Source organism: Eubalaena glacialis, chromosome 4, assembly GCF_028564815.1.
Source record: "Eubalaena glacialis isolate mEubGla1 chromosome 4, mEubGla1.1.hap2.+ XY, whole genome shotgun sequence".
In the NCBI taxonomy this organism is placed as follows: domain Eukaryota; kingdom Metazoa; phylum Chordata; class Mammalia; order Artiodactyla; family Balaenidae; genus Eubalaena; species Eubalaena glacialis.
The window spans coordinates 90,130,461-90,149,132 of record NC_083719.1 but is presented as its reverse complement, the minus strand read 5'-3'; the positions used below and the strand labels follow the sequence as shown (position 1 = coordinate 90,149,132).

Below are 18,672 nucleotides of genomic sequence, written 5' to 3'. Positions count from 1 at the left end.
ATAAATACTGTGGGTCTCACTTACATGTGAAATGTAATAATAATAATAAACAACTCAGGAAAAGAGAGCAGATGTGTGGTTATCAGAGGTGGTGGGTAGGGAGGAGGAATTGGAGAAAGGTAGTCCAAAGGTATAAACTTCCAGTTATAAGAGAAATAAGTACTAGGAATGTAATATACAACATGATGACTATAGTTAACACTGCTGTATATGTATGAAAATTGTGAAGAGAGTAAATCCTAAGAGTTCTCATCACAAGGAAAATATTTTTTCTTTTTCTTTTTTTTATTATACCTATATGAGATGATGGATGCTAATTAAACTTACTGTGGTAATCATTCCACAATATATGTAAGTCAAATCATTATGCTGTACACCTTAAACACAAACAGTGATATATGTCAAATTATATCGCAGTAAAACTAGAAAAAATTTTTTAAATAAAGTAAAGCACTTTAAAAACTTAATTACCAAATCATAATCTCTCAATACATTTTAGTTAATATTATGTATTACTCCCTAATCTCATTACCAGGAAGCAGAATGTAATTACTAGGAAGCAGAATATGTGTGTGTGAACATGCAAGAAATGAGGGTCACACATACAAGGAAATACAGCGTTAACTTCAGACCCAATAGGTAAAGATGAGCTCAATAACCAATGCAATATTGAGAACAAAACTAGAAGAATTATACTATCAGATAGTAAGATCTATTATAAAGCTGTAGTAATTAAGACAGTATGAGATCAGTCAGATAGACAAAAATGAACAGAAAGTCTAGACACAGACCCACACATACATTCGTCTCACTCATGATTAATGATAAAGACGACACTGCAGTGCAGTGGGCAAACTATGGTCTTCAATAAATGGTGCTGGATACTCAATGGGCAAAAAGTATCTTGATCCCTCCCTTCACACAATACACAACAATCTATTCCAAATAGACTACAGACCTAAATGTTGAAGGTAAAACAATAAAACTTCTAGAGGATAGCTTCAGAAGAAATATATTTTCATGACCATGGGGGTAAACAAAATTTTCTTAAGCAAAACATAACATGCACTAACCATAAAGGAAAATACTGCTGTATTACATTCAATTAAAATTAAGAATTTCTGTTCATCAAAACACAGCATTGAGAGAAAACACAAGCTATATAGTGGGAGACAACATTTGTATAACTTTTATCTGAAAAAAAGACTCAATCCAAAATACATAAGAGAACTATAAATGGTTAGGAAAAAGACATATGACCCAACTTAATAAAAAAAATCATCAAAAGACTTAAATAGGCACTTCACAAAAGAGGATATCCAAATGGCAATAAACTTATGAAAAGAGACTCAACCTCATTAACTACCAGAAATACAAAATAAAACCATCACATCTATCATAAAGGATTAAAAAAAAATCCTGACAATGCAAAGTCTGAGTAAGGAAGTGGAGCAACTGAAACCGTCATACTATGCAATATCCAGTGCTTCTGTTTTGGAATCTTGTTTGGCAATATCTAGTGATGTTGAACATGTAAATTCCCAATAACCCCAGAACTCCATCCCATTTTATACCCACATAAACTCATACACATGTATACCAAAACATGCACAAAATGTTCAAAGCAGCATTATTTGTAATAGACAAAAACTGGAAACAACCCAAATGTTCATCAACAATAGAATGGATAAATGGTGGTATATATATATCAAATGGATACTAGAAATACTATACAGCATTGGGACTTCCCTGGTGGTCCAGTGGCTAAGACTCCACACTCCCAATGCAGGGGGCCCGGGTTCGATCCCTGGTCAGGGAACTAGATCCCACGTGCTGCAACTAAGAGTTCGCGTGCCGCAACTAAAGATCCCGCATGCCGCAACGAAGATCCCGCACTTGGCAAACGAAGATCCCGCATTCCGCAACTAAGGCCCGATGCAGCCAAATAAATAAATAAATATTTTTTAAAAAAGAAAAAATAAATACTATACAGCATAAAAAATTAATGAACTACCGTTACAGCAACATGTAACGGTGGATGGATGAATTTCAAAAACATAATGTGGAGCAAAAATAGCTAGACACAAAATAACACATATTTAAGATTCCCTTCTCATAAAATTCAAAAAGAGGCAACACTAATCGCAGTGATAGAAATGAAAATAGTGGTTACTTTTGAAGGAATTGGTAATGACTTGGAGGACATCTGTGGGACCCTTCTAGGGGCTATAAATGTTCTACATCTTGATCTGGATGGGGGTTACATGGGGGGGTTATTTATTTTTTAATTTTTTTTATTGAAGTATAGTTGATTTACAATGCTGTGCCAATCTCTGCTGTACAGCAAAGTGACTCAGTTATACACATATAGACATTCTTTTTTTTATATTACATGGGGGTTTTAAAACTTGAAAATATTCTTTGTATATTTAATGGTTTGTGCACGTCTATGTATATGATACATCAACTTCTAAAATTACTTTAAAATTGTTCTAGTGGGCAAACAAAGGAGGAAATAGGTAAAATACTAAAAGCAGGATTAAATTCTTCAGAATCATGCAGTGGATCCTTTTGCAGACCTCAAAACCATTCCCCAAGAAGATATAGAGATAAGATCCCCACATACATACGCACTCTTCTAATCAAACGTCCATGTATGCACTTTATCTTTGAGGAGATTACAGGGATGATTTAAATATAGGCCCGATGTTCAGAGTTTATAACATGGTAGAAATTCAGTTTTAAGTATCTTGAATAACCTCAATATTTTATTTAAGTGTATTTAGTTATTTAATATTATTTAAGTTTACTTAATAAATTTGAATTCTCACTACATAAAAGGTGTATCATCACCTTTCTAATTTCCTACCAGGTATATCACTTCCTCTCTATGGTATTTTCACATATCTTTTACTGTCTTAAAGGTTCATATGTGAATATAATAAACTGTTGGATAATTCATTTTCTCATATAGGGTCCAATATATGACTCTTGTTTGAATCCTGACTTACACAACGCATCTGTTAAAAAGAAAAAAAAATGCTTTTGTGAGATCAGGAAAATTTGAATCTATCTGGATATACGATATTAAATTACTATTAATTTTTTAGATGTGATAATGGTATTATGATATTTTTTACACCGAGTCCTTTTCATTTAGAGATACATACTGAAATCGTTATAGACAAAAATACATGACCGCTGAGATTTGCTCCGAAATAATTCGAGAGAGAGGAGTGAGATGACAGTGGGGCACAGCTGAAACAAGAGTGACCTTGAGTTGATGAATGCTGTAGCTGAGTCATGGATATGGGAAGCGGGAGTGGGGTGGAGGGAGGAATTTACATTATTCTCACAACTTTAGGGTACATAATAGATTTTCCACAGGGGGGAAGAAAGAGCAAGAACGACAAATGATTAATTTTAGAAGCCTTCTCATCTAAGAAAAACGCTACTGTAGTCTCTGGATACAAGACGTTTGTTTGCAAAATTCATGACATGTGCATCTGCCAGTCACACTACTAAATCACAGGATGCAACTGTAAGAAACAACAAACTTTCAGTAGGAAAGGAAAACAGGGCATCACTGGAAAATGAACACAACTTAGTAGGTGCATGTTTTCAACTACATAAAGTAATGCCTCTTTAATCCTCAATGAGCGGTAAGAAAGGGACAACTTTAGAAATGGAACTGTAATATAAGATAATTTTCCTCTTCATGAATTATACTTTTATAGAAGAACTACATATTCTACGAAATACTGGGATGTGGGACAAAGAAACTAAGGCTATTGTGTTTTAGCCTCTTTTAATAATGAAGGGTCAACTTCAAATACAGTCTCATAATAAAATATTTTCTCATTACCTTAACATTATATTGAGAACGAGAATTCATATAATCAAAAAGCAGTTGGTAATTCTTGAATTGATGATCCCATTCCGTGCGTTCACAGTAGCGGAAATCATCTCCTAGGGGGGCCAGGACAACTGTGGTACGGAAAAGCTTTGACTTCTTTCGGTACTGATCTAGAAGCATCTCAGCCCTACAAAAGAAAAAAGGAAAATACTACTAAGAAAAGAACAAGGGGGTAACTCATTAAAAAGTGTATTACATTAAAATAAAGTATTGTGTATTTTACCTATATTCTATCTTAGCATAATTTATGAGGCAGACTTTTTAAACTACCACAGTGATTTTCTTTATCCATTTAAAATATTCATAAATTCTTATCAGAGGGAAAAACCCACAGTTTTCCAATGGAATATCCTTAGAGAAATAAAGTCACATACCAACTTTGGCATATAATTACTGGGGGCATCAATGCCCTCCTAAAGGTCAGCCACAGAGATTGGCTCCCAGATAGCCTGTCGTAAAACAATTTAGTCCAAGAAGACAGGATTTCTCATCTATATAAACTTTGAAGTTTGCTTTGACTTAATTCCCTTTCTCTAATTTAATCTAAAATTGCCTAATTAAACATGAAAAGGTATTTAGAATGAAGCCAATTATAGAACCATATTTCCTTTTCTAAAGGAAGAAAATCAACTCACTTAACACCTTCCATCAATAATCTGAGTATTCATCATGGTGTCCTTCTTAATACTGATCAACAGATAAAGCTTAGGAGATGAATGAGCTATTTTGGTTTCTATCTCTCTGGGCGCTAACCCATGTCTCAAAAGGTCAGCTAAACACAATGTGCTGCTGTGCTTTATATATTTCATATTCTCGTATTCTGTAAAAAACCCTTTGGGAGATGCTGAATTGGAGCACCATTTGAGGAAGTCTGGGAACACAAGCTAAGAGGAAGGGCTTCTGAAAGTGAAATTAAACAAGCAGATGAACCCAGAGTAGTTCTCCATATTTCTAATGCCAAAGCTTAAAAAAACAGTGATAAATGACAAATACACTTTTTTACACACTATTCCAATTTTCATTTCAAGGATTATCCAGAATTAGATTCTAATTCACGATATTAAAATTTATGAAGAAATCTCAAAGAATATCAATGAAGGAAAGAGGCATTTTGTAGAAATTATGAAAAAAAATTTAATTAGATTTAGAATCTCATATGATCTTTTTATATTGATAGTCTTTTTATATTGATAGTCTCTATATTTATATTAAAAAATTTAATATTTTGCAAATATTAAATTAGCAAAAATTTAATAACTTGGTGGGTAAAATGTAACCATAATATTCTTTTTTTAAATTTAATTTTATTATTTTTTTATGCAGCAGGTTCTTATTAGTTATCTATTTTATACATATTATTGTATATATGTCAATCCCAATCTCCCAGTTCATCCCACCACTACCGCCCCCCACCCCCTGCCACTTTCCCCCCTTGGTGTCCATACGTTTGTTCTCTACATCTGTGTCTCAATTTCTGCCCTGCAAACCGGTTCACCTGTACCATTTTTCCAGGTTCCACATATATGTGTTAATATACGATATTTGTTTTTCTCTTTCTGACTTACTTTACTCTGTATGACAGTCTCTAGATCAATCCACGTCTCTACAAATGACCCAATTATATAACATATAATACTTAGTTTTCTGAGATTAGCATTCAATATAGTACTTAATTTTTACTAGTAATTTACTAATATTCCACATTTTCCAAAAACAATTTTAGATTATTACTTACAATTAAAAAACACACATACAATGAGATTAATCACATAGAAAGATATATAAGACCAAAGAAATACAAGGAAAAAATATATACATAAATCGCCGATATAAGATATAGTATGAATGAGCATCCAACTAGATCCCCCAGGCAACCAGCATAAAAAAGGGTATGCGAGCATTTAAATGCATCCCAAGGTTTACTACTGTAAGATATACCATATTTTGCATGTATATGTGTAAAACACATAAGAGGAAAGAAATCACAAACTCTAATGAAGTGCCTTTTCTATTCAGCATCTATCCTAATTCCCAACCTCCTGCTCAGAAAGTGTCAATGCTGGGAAAGCCAAGGGACCAACCTAACCCACCTGGCAGGTAGTGGGTACTCACTAATGTACAGTAAACTTATGACAAACGCACTGACCAACATCACATTTAAAGATGCACAGCTGCAATTTGCTCTTCACTTATTCTACCATGTAAGAAAGAGCAACTTAACTAGAACAAAGAAAAAAAGAATTCCCTGAAACATCAAATCACCTGACATGTAAGTCATCATCAAATGTAAAATATATGGTACTAGACCAAAAACTGAACTTGTTGAAGAATGGTATTTCTTTATCTGCAAAGTAGAGGAACCTGATAAACTGAACTTATTAAATTTATCACCTGTACCTTATAGTTAAATTTCATTTTCTTTAGGGAATTAAAAAATCAAATGCCATTAAGCTGGAATGCCCATGTTTGATCTTTGCTCATCACAACATCAAAAGGAAGGTGATATCTGCACAGGAATAACCAGCAGAGCTAAGACTTCAAGACTTGTAAGAAGTTTAAAAAAAAAACTATGTAGGTATTATATAGACTTTCTCATCCGTATGTCCCAGGTGCCTGGAAACCACTTTCAGAATCACTGGAACTGACTGACCACAAGGTGTGTTCTTGGGGGGATGGGGGGGATAATCTTTGAAGGGTTCTATGACACAGCGACGGGATGACACAAAATGGTTCTCAGGTACTCTAAGGAGCACCCAAAAAAGAAAAAATGGGCCTCAAAATATCTATGAGTGCACTGGGATTCCGGTTACCCTTCAAGAAGTCTCCTATCCCTGACCACTGGAGCTGAAAGGAGTGTAAATACCATTCAGTTACAAACAGCTGTTTTCCCAAGTAGACAGGCAAGAATCCCCCCCCCTCAAACACGCACACACACACCGCCCCAATCCACCACCACTTCCTTTCCACTACTCCTTTTGCTACATAATATACTGGATTACTCTCTTAGCCTAAGTAGCCTGACCCTAGAAAGCAGGCTGTTCAGGGTCTCCCATTGATCCTCACTTCTCTAGGAATCAAGAAAATGAAACCAGGTTGATCCTAAACCTTGGACAGTTTTTCAAAACAACTACGAAAGCCAGATTTTGATACAAAGGATCCATGGCTTCAAGAAGGCTGCCATGCTAAAATACTTTTGTGTCTGCCAGTGAGAGGCTCACACTGGAATGTTTTCTTTATGGCCACAAGGACACTCAATGCAAAGAGACCCAATCCCACCTTCATCCTCACACACACTTTTTTAAAAGCCTTTTTAAGAATAAAGAGATTTGAGCACAGAGCAACGATCTTACAAGGCTATATTATTTTTCTAGCAGAGTTGAGTGGTTTATATTACAACACAATGTTTTATTTTAATGCATTACATGCCACTAATTTTAAAGTGAAGAAATTAAACTTTAAAAGCACCAGAATTAGAAGTATAGGTAGCCTGGTTTAATGAGATGCTTCCATCATTAGGACAGTTTTCTTCTAAGAAAAAAAAATAATTCATTCCTTTGATTTTTATTCAAAAATCTTTAAGTATAAATATTCTAATTAAAGTTTTCTATAAGTCAAAAACATCAGAAAGATGCAGACGTGTATTCATCAGAGCTGGGCAGCATTCACTATTACTGAAATTGTTGTTAAGGGAACAGATAATCATACTCTTTATGTGTTCCATTTCAATAAATGTGTTTTTGCAGTTGGGCTGCTTTTCTTACCAATTTATACCATAGAGGCCGTAAGTTTTATTATCAACAAAAGTATATGAAATCAATCAAACACAGTAGAAGGCTTTTATAATGAGGGCAAAGGACACAGTAATAACTGTATTATAGGTTATCCATTGTATATTGATCTACTATTGTTCACTTTCCATTAAGTTATAACATACAAGACAAATAGTCAAGGCTCTGGTATTTTTAAGTTGCTTTAGATCTAGTTTGAACGAATACCTTGAACAAGGATAAGCTGGCTACTAAAAACCATTTATTCAATCCTTCAGCAACAAGCCACTGATGCTTGCTTGTTCAAGATGTTGTCTTACAAAATGCATATTTTCGTACCTGTTCTGGAGATTTCCAAGATATATTGTTTCTGGGGGGACTCCCCAGGGACAACCATATCTGCCTCCAGGAAGTCGTTTAAAATCAAACTGGCAGCATATTTTAGGATCAGGTCCACAAGTGTGAGGGATGTCATAGCTGTAGAAGGGCATCATGTGGCAAAAAATATCTGTGACAGATCCCAGATCTAAAATAAAGAGCCAACAGACCTGCATTTATAAATTTTGTTTTCCCCAAACTGTTCAAATTTCCAGTACTTTATACATACATAATGCAAACTCTACCCTAAATCAACAACCCCTTCAACTACTAGAACACACACCCCAGCAGCGTTTAATGACCACCAGCCAGAAGGAAGATACTCACATCTGTCTCTATCTACCTCTTCCATCTAAACCTAGCTGAGACAGAAAAGTCCCGCCACAAAGCAGCCTCTGCTGACCTGGAAGGATATAAACTGAGCAGAAGCAAAAGTTATAACCGGCTCATCCAAAATTATGGCCGTGTCCATCCCTGGCTGCCAGCCCCTGCCACATCTGCTCCCACCTCAGGTAATAGGACACTGAGAGAGACCATTAGCGGCAGAGACTGGGTGAGAAGAGAGGAAGGGAGTAAAAAGGGGACCTGGAAGAATAAGGGTAGAAGAAGGAGGGGGTGTGAAGATACTGGGGAAATACTGGTTTTGTAGTGATGAGAAAGAAGTGTACTCAGGAGAGTTTTGTGGAGTCACCCTGATGTTCACCAATAAAGAGCCAGTGATGCTTTTCTCCATGGAGGCAGAGGAAAAGTAAAAGTAATTTTCAAAAGCAAAAAGAAGAATCAAAACAAAGCAAACAAAAAAGATACAGAAAAAGAGCACTGGTTCCTGACACAGAACTGTTTTTAATTGAAACCTCAATGCCAGTATGTGTTGATATCACTGCTTTCGAGAGGTCAAAAGCCTCCCACCAAGTAAGACTGAAGGACTTCGATAAGAGTTAAAAGTGGTATCTTTTTATGATTCTGACCTGCAACTACCTCTTCCCCTTTACGTATGGCTCTCCAATTCTTAGCAATGCATTGCTTTTATAATAAAGACAGACAACAAGAAAAAACAAACAAGCAACATGTACATTTAAAAAAATTGAAAACAACTGCTTCATTAAGAACCAGAACACACAAAGAAGCTCAACTTGATTCCAAAACATCATTTTAAAGCAACATGTCCAAATCTATCAGGTAAGTCTTAAAATAGTCCAGTTTTCTCTCATACTCCATTTAGTTAAAATCATTACCAGGTCTTTTCCAAACTTTAATTAAAGCTATTATAATCCGTACATTTGTGTGCTGTAAGTTGTTTCACTGAATCACATTCATGATTGTGACATCATGGATGCTGGTCACTAATGCTTGCTATCTGCACAGAGGCTGTCATAGTCCCAGGACTTACGGCAACTTCTTTCCTTTCTGCTATGAATCAAGGACATACTCCACATCCTACTACCTCTCTTCATGCCATACTATTTAGCAGCTCATTTACACATTTCAGTTTATCTGCTGTATTTGGTGGTGTTTGTCTTTTATCAAATTAGACTATAATTTTCTTATAAGCAAGATTTCTTCTTAGCATGGTATTAAGTACATAAAAGTACTCAGTAATTTCCTGGTGATGGATATTTATGGGCAATTTGAATGTAAGTAATAGTTTAAGCAGGGCTTCCTCAAATTAATAATCCTTTTTATAAAAAAATTAATATGCTCCTTTGCATTTGATCAAAGTATACAGGATGCAATCCCCTACAAGCTCTTGTCTTCCCTACAGATTAGGTTTAATTTTCCAGGATAAAAAATTATATAGCTAATATGTTTCCTCATTGAAAAAAACAACAGTACACATAAAGATACCATCTAAATTTACAAATGACTTTTCCGAAACACTTAAGGAGGGTCTAGATTACACAGAGAAGCAAGTATGATGTAATGCAGTGATTTCTGAACATTGTCTTAGCAATGAAATCCTTTTTTCAGATGAAATTTTACCAAGAACTTAATACTGATGGTGGTATATACTAGGGGTTAGGGACCTGGGCTTTGGAACAGCACAGAACTGGATTCAAATCTCAGCTCTGTACCCACTACCTGTATGATTTTTGGCAAATGGCTTCACATATCTAAGCCTCCATTTCTTCACCATTTAAAAGGGATAATTATAGAAACTAATTTAAAGAATTATAAAGATTCAATGAAAGAGTGAATATAAAGCATCTAACACCATGCATGGCCCATAATGACTCAATAAATAAAATTAAGTAAGAAAATAAGGTGTTCTGAATTACATGGGGGTTGGGAAAGGCAAAGGCCTCTCAGGAGGCCTAAATCTTGTCACCTCTGCCCCAGCAAAGAGCTGGAGAAGTACATCCTTGGAACACCTGCGTGCCCACAGTACAGTGTGAAAACAAGTGACACAGGTAATAGGAGGGCTGTTCTAGTAGGACAGGATTAAGGTTTTAAAAGGCAACTCTTACTAGATACAGAGACAGGAGAGACAGAAGGAAGAAACACTGGCTGAATATGAGATATATGACTGGACATTAGTTCTAATGCACATTCAACTTTGTGATAAAACAGGTACTTTTTAAAAGAGAAGCAAGTGAAAGCATTATTTGCAAAAGACTAATTACTTGTATTTATTTACTTCCATTAGGCTTAAAAAAGAATCTACAATGTTCTATAGATAAATATCTTCACCAATGCTTAAAAGACTCCTGACACAAATACATAGAAAAAACAATTATGTGTATCTTTAGGCAACCATATTTTCAAGACTGACACTCTGAATAAAACCCACAACAGCATGAGTTCATAACCCCTGTGAAATAACATCTAGGTCAAGTGAGATCTTCAACTTTCATCAAACCCTACATACCCCAATTCTGTCTCCAAAAAAACTCCAGCGTTTTATGCAGTGCAAAATGTTTTTTAACTGCATAATGAACTCGCTGGATAAGCATGTGAGAAAATCCGGCACGTTTTAGAAGATAAGCCATTGTTGGTGAATGTCCAAAAGGATCGATAGACCAGCCAGACCGAGGTTTCACCCCTGTTGATAAAGAAAATGTGTTATTGTTTTAAATTGATAAATGAAATAGAAGAAGTCACAACACATTTAGACCCATCAGAGTTCTTTTGGTCTCCTGGATTCTAAAATAAAGGGGCTGCCCAGCGTTACCCTTAGCGAGCATTCCCAGCAGGACTGCCTGAGAGGAGGATTCTGCCACTGCTGTGTTCTCCCAGGCAGGGTGAATCACACTGGCAGTTAATCAGTTGGAGGTGAAATAAGCACTCTGCCACCTGATAGATATTAGAAAGCTACTGCACTCAGTGGAGCCAGAGAAATAACCAGGACCAAGTCACTGCCCTCTAGGATCTAACAGTCCTGTCTTCTGTGGAGACGCATAACCCAGCAACTCACTGTTACATAATATAGAAAAGTAACCTAAGTCATTTCAACTTGTACTCCCCAACCCCAACATTAAGGGATTTTAGACTACCTTTTATAGCTTACAATAGTCCCAAATCATCATAATATACAGCAGCAGAAATGGCCAAAGTAACTGTACCATATTTCATTAAATCTTAAGACATTTTGATGCTGGTGCTTTCTACCAAGAATGGGTCAATAGAATTTTTCACACCTGACTCACACCAATTCTAAGAGTGAAGGCCTAAAGATATATCTCAATTTCACAGAGGATAAAATATAAAAAAACATAATAAATGCACAGATTAGAATTAATGAAATAAGATTATTCATTGGGCATTATACAAATCTGATCTTTTATTTATTCAGGATTCTCAAAGAAGGCTTCTACAAACAACCTATAAATCGACATAAATAATATAATTGTGCACATTTTTTTCACTCAAACACCTGTTTAGTACCTTGCATATGCCGAAGACTAAAAGAGGCCTTAGGATTACAAAAATGAGTTAATCTTGATCCTGATTCTAGTTGCAGAGATTATGATGCAAATAGGTGTAACACAGGATAACAGAAAAGAGAACAGAGAGAACTCTGTAGAACAATATTGAAGATTAACACAGAGGTCAGAAGCCACCAAGGAGACTGAGAAGGAAAAGTCAGAACTGTCAGAGGACCAAGAGTATGTGTCAAAACTCAAAGTGACCATATAATTTGTCCATTTCACATATGTAATTTACCTCCAAAAAATTATAAAGAAATCTTGAACTCTATTTAGTAATTCTGGGTTTTTGTGGTAGTATAGGTTTAGCAATTCTGAAACTTTCATGTATTTCAAGACTGAGTAAATTAGAATAAAGGAGCCAGCTTTTACACTGTTAAGAAAAGGAACTATAAAATATATAAATATGAAAGAACAGAACCCTATGATACTGAGTTGAAATAGGAGATAGTAGTACTAACATGAATAAATATACATATATACACACAAATATATATTTAAACAAACTCTCTCTATAAATACATACACACACACATGCACACACACACACATTTCCTAGCTCAGTGCAATAACACCTCAGTACCAATCAACATTATCTTCGATCCCAGACTTTGACCTCTAAATGCCATGGCTCTATTAAAAATAACCTTAAAGAAATTACTTATTCCAGGGCTGAGGCTAGGAAAGTACAAGATAACCCTGGAACATATTCTTGGGGCATAAATTAAAGAAATGGTCAAAGAGTCATGGGAACATATAAAAATAAATCAGGAGATGGCTGAAGGGGCTTCCACTGGCCAAATGCAGGACAACTGGGGAAGCAAAATAAATAATAATAGTACTGGACTAGAACCCACTGAATAAAATAAGAATCCATGAGCTCACAAATAAACTGAAAATAAAAAGGAAAGCTCTCCCTTTTAGTATTAATAGAATACTAACTGATAATTATAGAAGCAATGATGGAATTAGAAAATCATCAATGGATCCTAAAACTAAAACATTAAAGTTTGATGAGGAACAGGATATTTACCTATTCTCAATGTATCTCCTACAAATTAGTTATTAATTCGAAAGGCAGAAAATGTAACAGTACAGTAAAGAAAATTAAAAGACACAACTTAAAGAAGTGATCAAGAATAGCATCACCAATATGGGAACAAAGAGATGACAAGTGCCTTCTGACAGGATGCATTGAGGACAACAGAAAATAACTACAGTGATATTCTAGCAAAATAAATTAGGTTAGATTACATAGATAGATCAGATAGATCAATAACCTAAAGCTAATCATAAGGAAATAGACAAACTCAAATTGAGAGACTTTCTACAACAGAGGTCTGCGCTCCTCAAAAATATCAATGTCAAGAAATCCAGAGAAAGGCTAAGGTCTGTTTCAGGTTAAGGAGACTAAAAAGACATGACAACTACAAGCAATACACGATCCTAGGGTGGATCCTGGATTGGGAGGGGAAAAAGCAGCCTTTATTAAAGAACATTATTGAGACAATTGACAAAATTTGAATATAACCTGTGAACTAGATTGTAGTATTGCTAACGTTCCTGATTTGATAACTATCTTCTGCTTATCTAAGAAAACATCCTTATTTCTTATGAAATAACACAATGAAGTATTGAGAGACAAAGGGACAAGATGCCTCCAGCTTACTCTCAAATGGTTCAGAAAAACACGTATGTGAATCTAACTAGAGTCCCTTGGTATCCAGGGAAGATTGGTTTCAGGACCCCTGAAGATACCAGAATCTTTGGATGTCAAGTCATATAAAATGGTGTAGTAGTTGCATATAACCTACACACATCCTCTTGTATACAGGCATACCTTGGAGATACTGTGGGTTTGGTTCCAGACCACTGCAATAAAGTGAATATCACAATATTTTGGTTTCCCAGTACATATAAAAGTTATGTTTATGGTAGTCTATTAAGTGTACAATAGCATTATGTCTAAAAAAATGTACACACCTTAGTTAAAAAATACTTTATATGTGGAGAAAAAAGAACCCTTGTGCACTGTTGGTGGGAATGTAAATTGATACAGCCACTATGGAAAACAGTATGGAGAATTCTCAAAAAATTAAAAAGAGAACTACCATATGACCCAGCAATTCCACTCCTGGGTATTGACCTGAAGAAAACAAAAACACGAATTTGAAAAGATACATGTACCCCCATGTTCGCTGCAGCATTATTTACAATAGCCAAGATATGGAAGCAACCTAAGTATCCACAGATGGATCAATGAATAAAGAAAATGTGGTGGTGTGTGTGTGTGTATATATGTGTGTGTGTGTATATATATGTGTGTGTGTGTATATATATATACATATATATATATAAAATGGAATCCTATTCAGGCATATGAAAGAATGAAATCTTGACATTTGTGACAACATTGATGGACCTTGAGGACATTTTGCTGATGAAATAAGTCAGACAGAGAAAGAAAAATACTGTAATGATTTCACTTATATGTGGAAGCTAAAAAACAAAACAAATGAACAAACATAATAAAACATAAACAGAGTCACAGATACAGAGAACAAACAGGTGGTTGCCAGAAGGGAGGGGGCTGGGAGGAGGAAAGAAATAGGTGAGGGAAATTAAGAGGTACAAACTTCTGGTTGCAAAATAAATGAGTCATGGGTATGAAATGTACAGTGTGGGGAATATAGTCAATAACTATGTAATATCTTTGTATGGTGACACATCTAGACTTATCGTGATGATCAATTTGAAATGCATAGAAATATCGAATCACTATGCTGTATAACAGGAACTAACATAATGTTGTAGGTCAAATATACTTCAAAAACAAACAAACTTATAGAAAAAAGAGATCAGATCTATGGTTACTAGAGGTGAGGGTGGGAGGAGAAGGAATTGAATGAAGGCAGGCAAAAGGTAAACTTCCAGTTATAAAGATAAATAAGTACTAGGAATGTCATGTATAACCCGATAAATGTAATTAACACTGCTGTATGTTATATATGAAAGCTGTTAAGAGAGTCAAATCCTAAGAGTTCTCAGACAAGAGAAAATTGTTTTTTCTGTTTCTTTAATTTTGTAATTATATGAGGTGACAGATGTTCACTAAACTTGCTGAGATAATCTTTTCACGATGTATGTAAGTCAAATCACTATGCTGTATATCTTAAACCTACACAGTGCTGTATATCAATTATATCTCAATAAAACTGGAAGAAAACCAAAACAAAACTTTATTGCTAAAAATCAGCTAAGCATCGCTAGCCTTCAGCAAGTCATAATCCTTTTGCAATAGAAACAAAGATCACTGATCTCAGATCACCATAACAAATACATTAACAATGAAAAAGTCTGAAATATTGCTAGAATTACCAAAATGTGACACAGAGACACAAAGTGAACAAATGCTGTTGGAAAAATGACACTAACAGATTTGCTCAACACAGGGCTGTGACAAATCTTCAATCTGTAAAAAACGTAGTATCTGTGAAGCACAGTAAAATGAGGTATGCCTATAATTTAAATCACCTCCAGATTACTTATAATACCTAATACAATGTAAATGCTATGTAAATAGTGGTAAATACAATGTAAATACTATGTAACTAGTTGCCAGGCATGGCAAATTCAAGTTTTGCTATTTGGAACTTTCCAGATTTTTTTTTTCAATTATTTTCCGTCCACTGTTGGTTGAATCATCAGATGTGGAACTGGTAAATACAGAGGGCCAACACTACAGGATATATAGGAGCCCCTCTCAAATACTATCATGCAACTCTATAAATTTGAAATGAAATCAAATTAAGCTATAAAATAAACAAAAGGAGTATGTGTTGTCCCAAATAACTAGGACAGAATAAGCTTACAAACAAGAATAAAAATCAACATGAAAAGTTAGTGATGTCTGAGATTTCATCATCACTGATGATCTTTTCTGTATCAAAATCACCTGATACACAGGAATAGCAACCTAGCTGCAATAGATTAAAGAATTCCTGAGAAGTAATGATGTAGAAGAGAGAGAACGTAAACTACATTTTTAAAAACTCATACGAAAGGAGGTAGAAGCTAGGGAGAGACATAGAGGGGACCCCAGTATCCTTCTAGGATTTTCCTTGGTATAAGTGAATCTTTTTTTTTAAAGGGGGCAAGTGACAAACTTAGGGGGGAAATGCAGTATATGAAAAATCCAAAATTTTATAAAGAGGGTACATATGCCAATAAAACCAGGAAAGATTTTGTGTTTTCATGTAAGAATAAGACTGTCAAAATATAAAAGAGTAAAAACAAGAAAAATTACAGGAAACAATCATTAAAAAGAGTAAAATAGGGCCTTCCCTGGTGGCGCAGTGGTTGAGAATCTGCCTGCCAATGCAGGGGACACGGGTTCGAGCCCTGGTCTGGGAAGATCCCACATGCCGCGGAGCAACTAGGCCCGTGAGCCACAATTTACTGAGCCTGCGCGTCTGGAGCCTCTGCTCCGCAACAAGAGAGGCCGCGACAGTGAGAGGCCCGCGCACTGCGATGAAGAGTGGCCCCCACTTGCCGCAACTAGAGAAAGCGCTCGCACAGAAACGAAGACCCAACACAGCCATAAATAAATAAATAAATTAATTAATTAATAAACCCAAAAAAAGTTAAAAAAAAAAATGTTTATAAAAAAAAAAAGAGTAAAATACATCACTCAGTTTTTGGCAAATCTAATAGACTTAAAAATTAGAACATGAGCAACATGAATAATATAATTAATAAAATTGGATTATTCCAAATATATCTAATATTAAAGCTTAAGAGGAGTCGGAGAACAGTTACAAAATGGATACTTTAGGCAAAAGATAACCTTAAAAACTCAAACTTAGTTTCTAATGGTCAAATTTATATAATAAAGTTAGTAAAAGCAGAAATTAACCACCAAAGACTAAACAATTTAAAAAGTATCCCATAACCAAATGTAAAACCAGTGTCCAAAACAACATGTTGTTCTAAACTGTTTAAACAAAACTGAGAACACTACTCTAATTTACAAGGTGCAGTCAGAGTTACATTTGTCAAAACTCAAACTCTACAGTTAAGATTTATGTGTTGCACTGCATGTAAATTACACATCCATAAAAGCTAAACATAAAGAAAAAAATCCACAAAAACTGAGGTTTATAAAGTGAATATTTTGGCTTAGAATATAATTAAGTATTTAAGAAAAGTGGCACTGAGTAGGGGGTCCCCAAGTCCACTCCCAGATTTCACGACTTAAGAAAACTTACAGCACTCGACATATAGTCATACTCACAGCTATGATTTATTATAGTGAAAAGATACAAAGCAAAATCAGCAAAGAGAAAAGGCACATAGGGCAGAGTCCGCAGGAAACCAGGCACAAGCTTCTAAGAGTTCTCTCCCTGTGGCATCACCCAGGACGAGTTAATTACTCCACCAGTGAATGGGGACAATACCTGAAATGCTGTCAACCCAGAAAGCTCACTAGAGACTCAGTGTCCAAGGTTTTTACTGGGGTCTGGTCATGCAGGCACCCTCTGTCTAGTACATAATAGGATTCTAGACTCCCAGAAGGGAAACAAGTGTTTAGCATACACTACACTGTTTGTACAGTTTAAACACAGTGAGTCACTCATCATTTAAGAAATCCAAGTCCTCAGACACCAGCCAACAGCCAACTTTGCAAGCAAGATCTTTCTAAGGATAGCAGTTTCAGATCTGCTATGTTAACTCTTTTCGGCACAGGTATGATATCTGCAACTTACTCTATAACAATCACAACAATAACAATATGGAAAGAGGAAAAAATAAGGCAAATGTGTCAAAATAATGACTGGTGAATCTGGTTGGGGGGCCTTATGGGAGTTCTTTGTAGTATTCCTACAACTTTTAAGCTTGAAATTATTCCAAAATAAAAAGTAAATAAAATATTAATGGGGGTGGGGGGATTTTATCCCTAACAGAAGAATACTTTAAAATAATAAAATATTTAGAAATAACTTCAATAAAAAACATGTATATTTACCATAAACTACAAAATTGTACTGAGAGATATGAAATATTTGAAAACAATTACATACCATGTTGCAGAATGCAAATATTCGATATCACAAAGATTTCGATTAGTCCCATGTTCTTATGAGTTGTATGAACATCTGATTTTATCAGTTCAGAATACACTTCCCTACTTCTTGTTGTAACAGGATACTTCTTCCCCATGGAGGACCCATTCACATGGTTCAGGCAAGGCTGACCCTGCCCCAAACCACTCTCCTCCCATGATAATTTCCATCAAATTAACCAGGCCTCAGTGATCTCAGCTCCTTTAACTCTGGCCTCAGTAAACTGGCTCAGAGATAAGCGCCTAACCCAAAGTGGGTCAATTAGGTAATGTATTAAGGAAAACTCCTCCTAATTGTTAGACCAAGAAGATCAGAGTCCTGGTTGTCTATGGCAGAGTCAAGAGAGAGTATCCCGACAACATAATCTAAGTCCTCTGGATCCAACCTTACCTGAAGCTACCCTATCTCTGGAATTCTCAATGACAAAACTAACATTTTTCTTTCCTTTTTTTCTTTGCTTAAGCTAGTAAACTAGGTTTTTGCCTTTTATGATCAAGTGTCTTAACTAATATATAATTAAAATCCCAGGGGGATAGTTTTAGAAAAAAATACTAAAATTAATAAAT

The 18,672-nt window shown here is 35.3% G+C and overlaps 1 protein-coding gene across 2 annotated transcripts in view; it reads right to left on the bottom strand.

The window, feature by feature from the left end:
- MAN2A1 (mannosidase alpha class 2A member 1) overlaps positions 1-18,672 on the bottom strand; it is a 165,242-nt gene that overhangs the window by 82,659 nt on the left and 63,911 nt on the right. For both annotated transcript variants that reach the window (XM_061188043.1, XM_061188044.1), the window contains exons 6-8: positions 10,928-11,101; positions 8,023-8,209; positions 3,866-4,043 (exon numbers count right to left, since the gene is read on the bottom strand). In XM_061188043.1, coding sequence (XP_061044026.1) covers positions 3,866-4,043; positions 8,023-8,209; positions 10,928-11,101 — 539 coding nt within the window. The remainder of the gene's footprint in view (positions 1-3,865; positions 4,044-8,022; positions 8,210-10,927; positions 11,102-18,672) is intronic.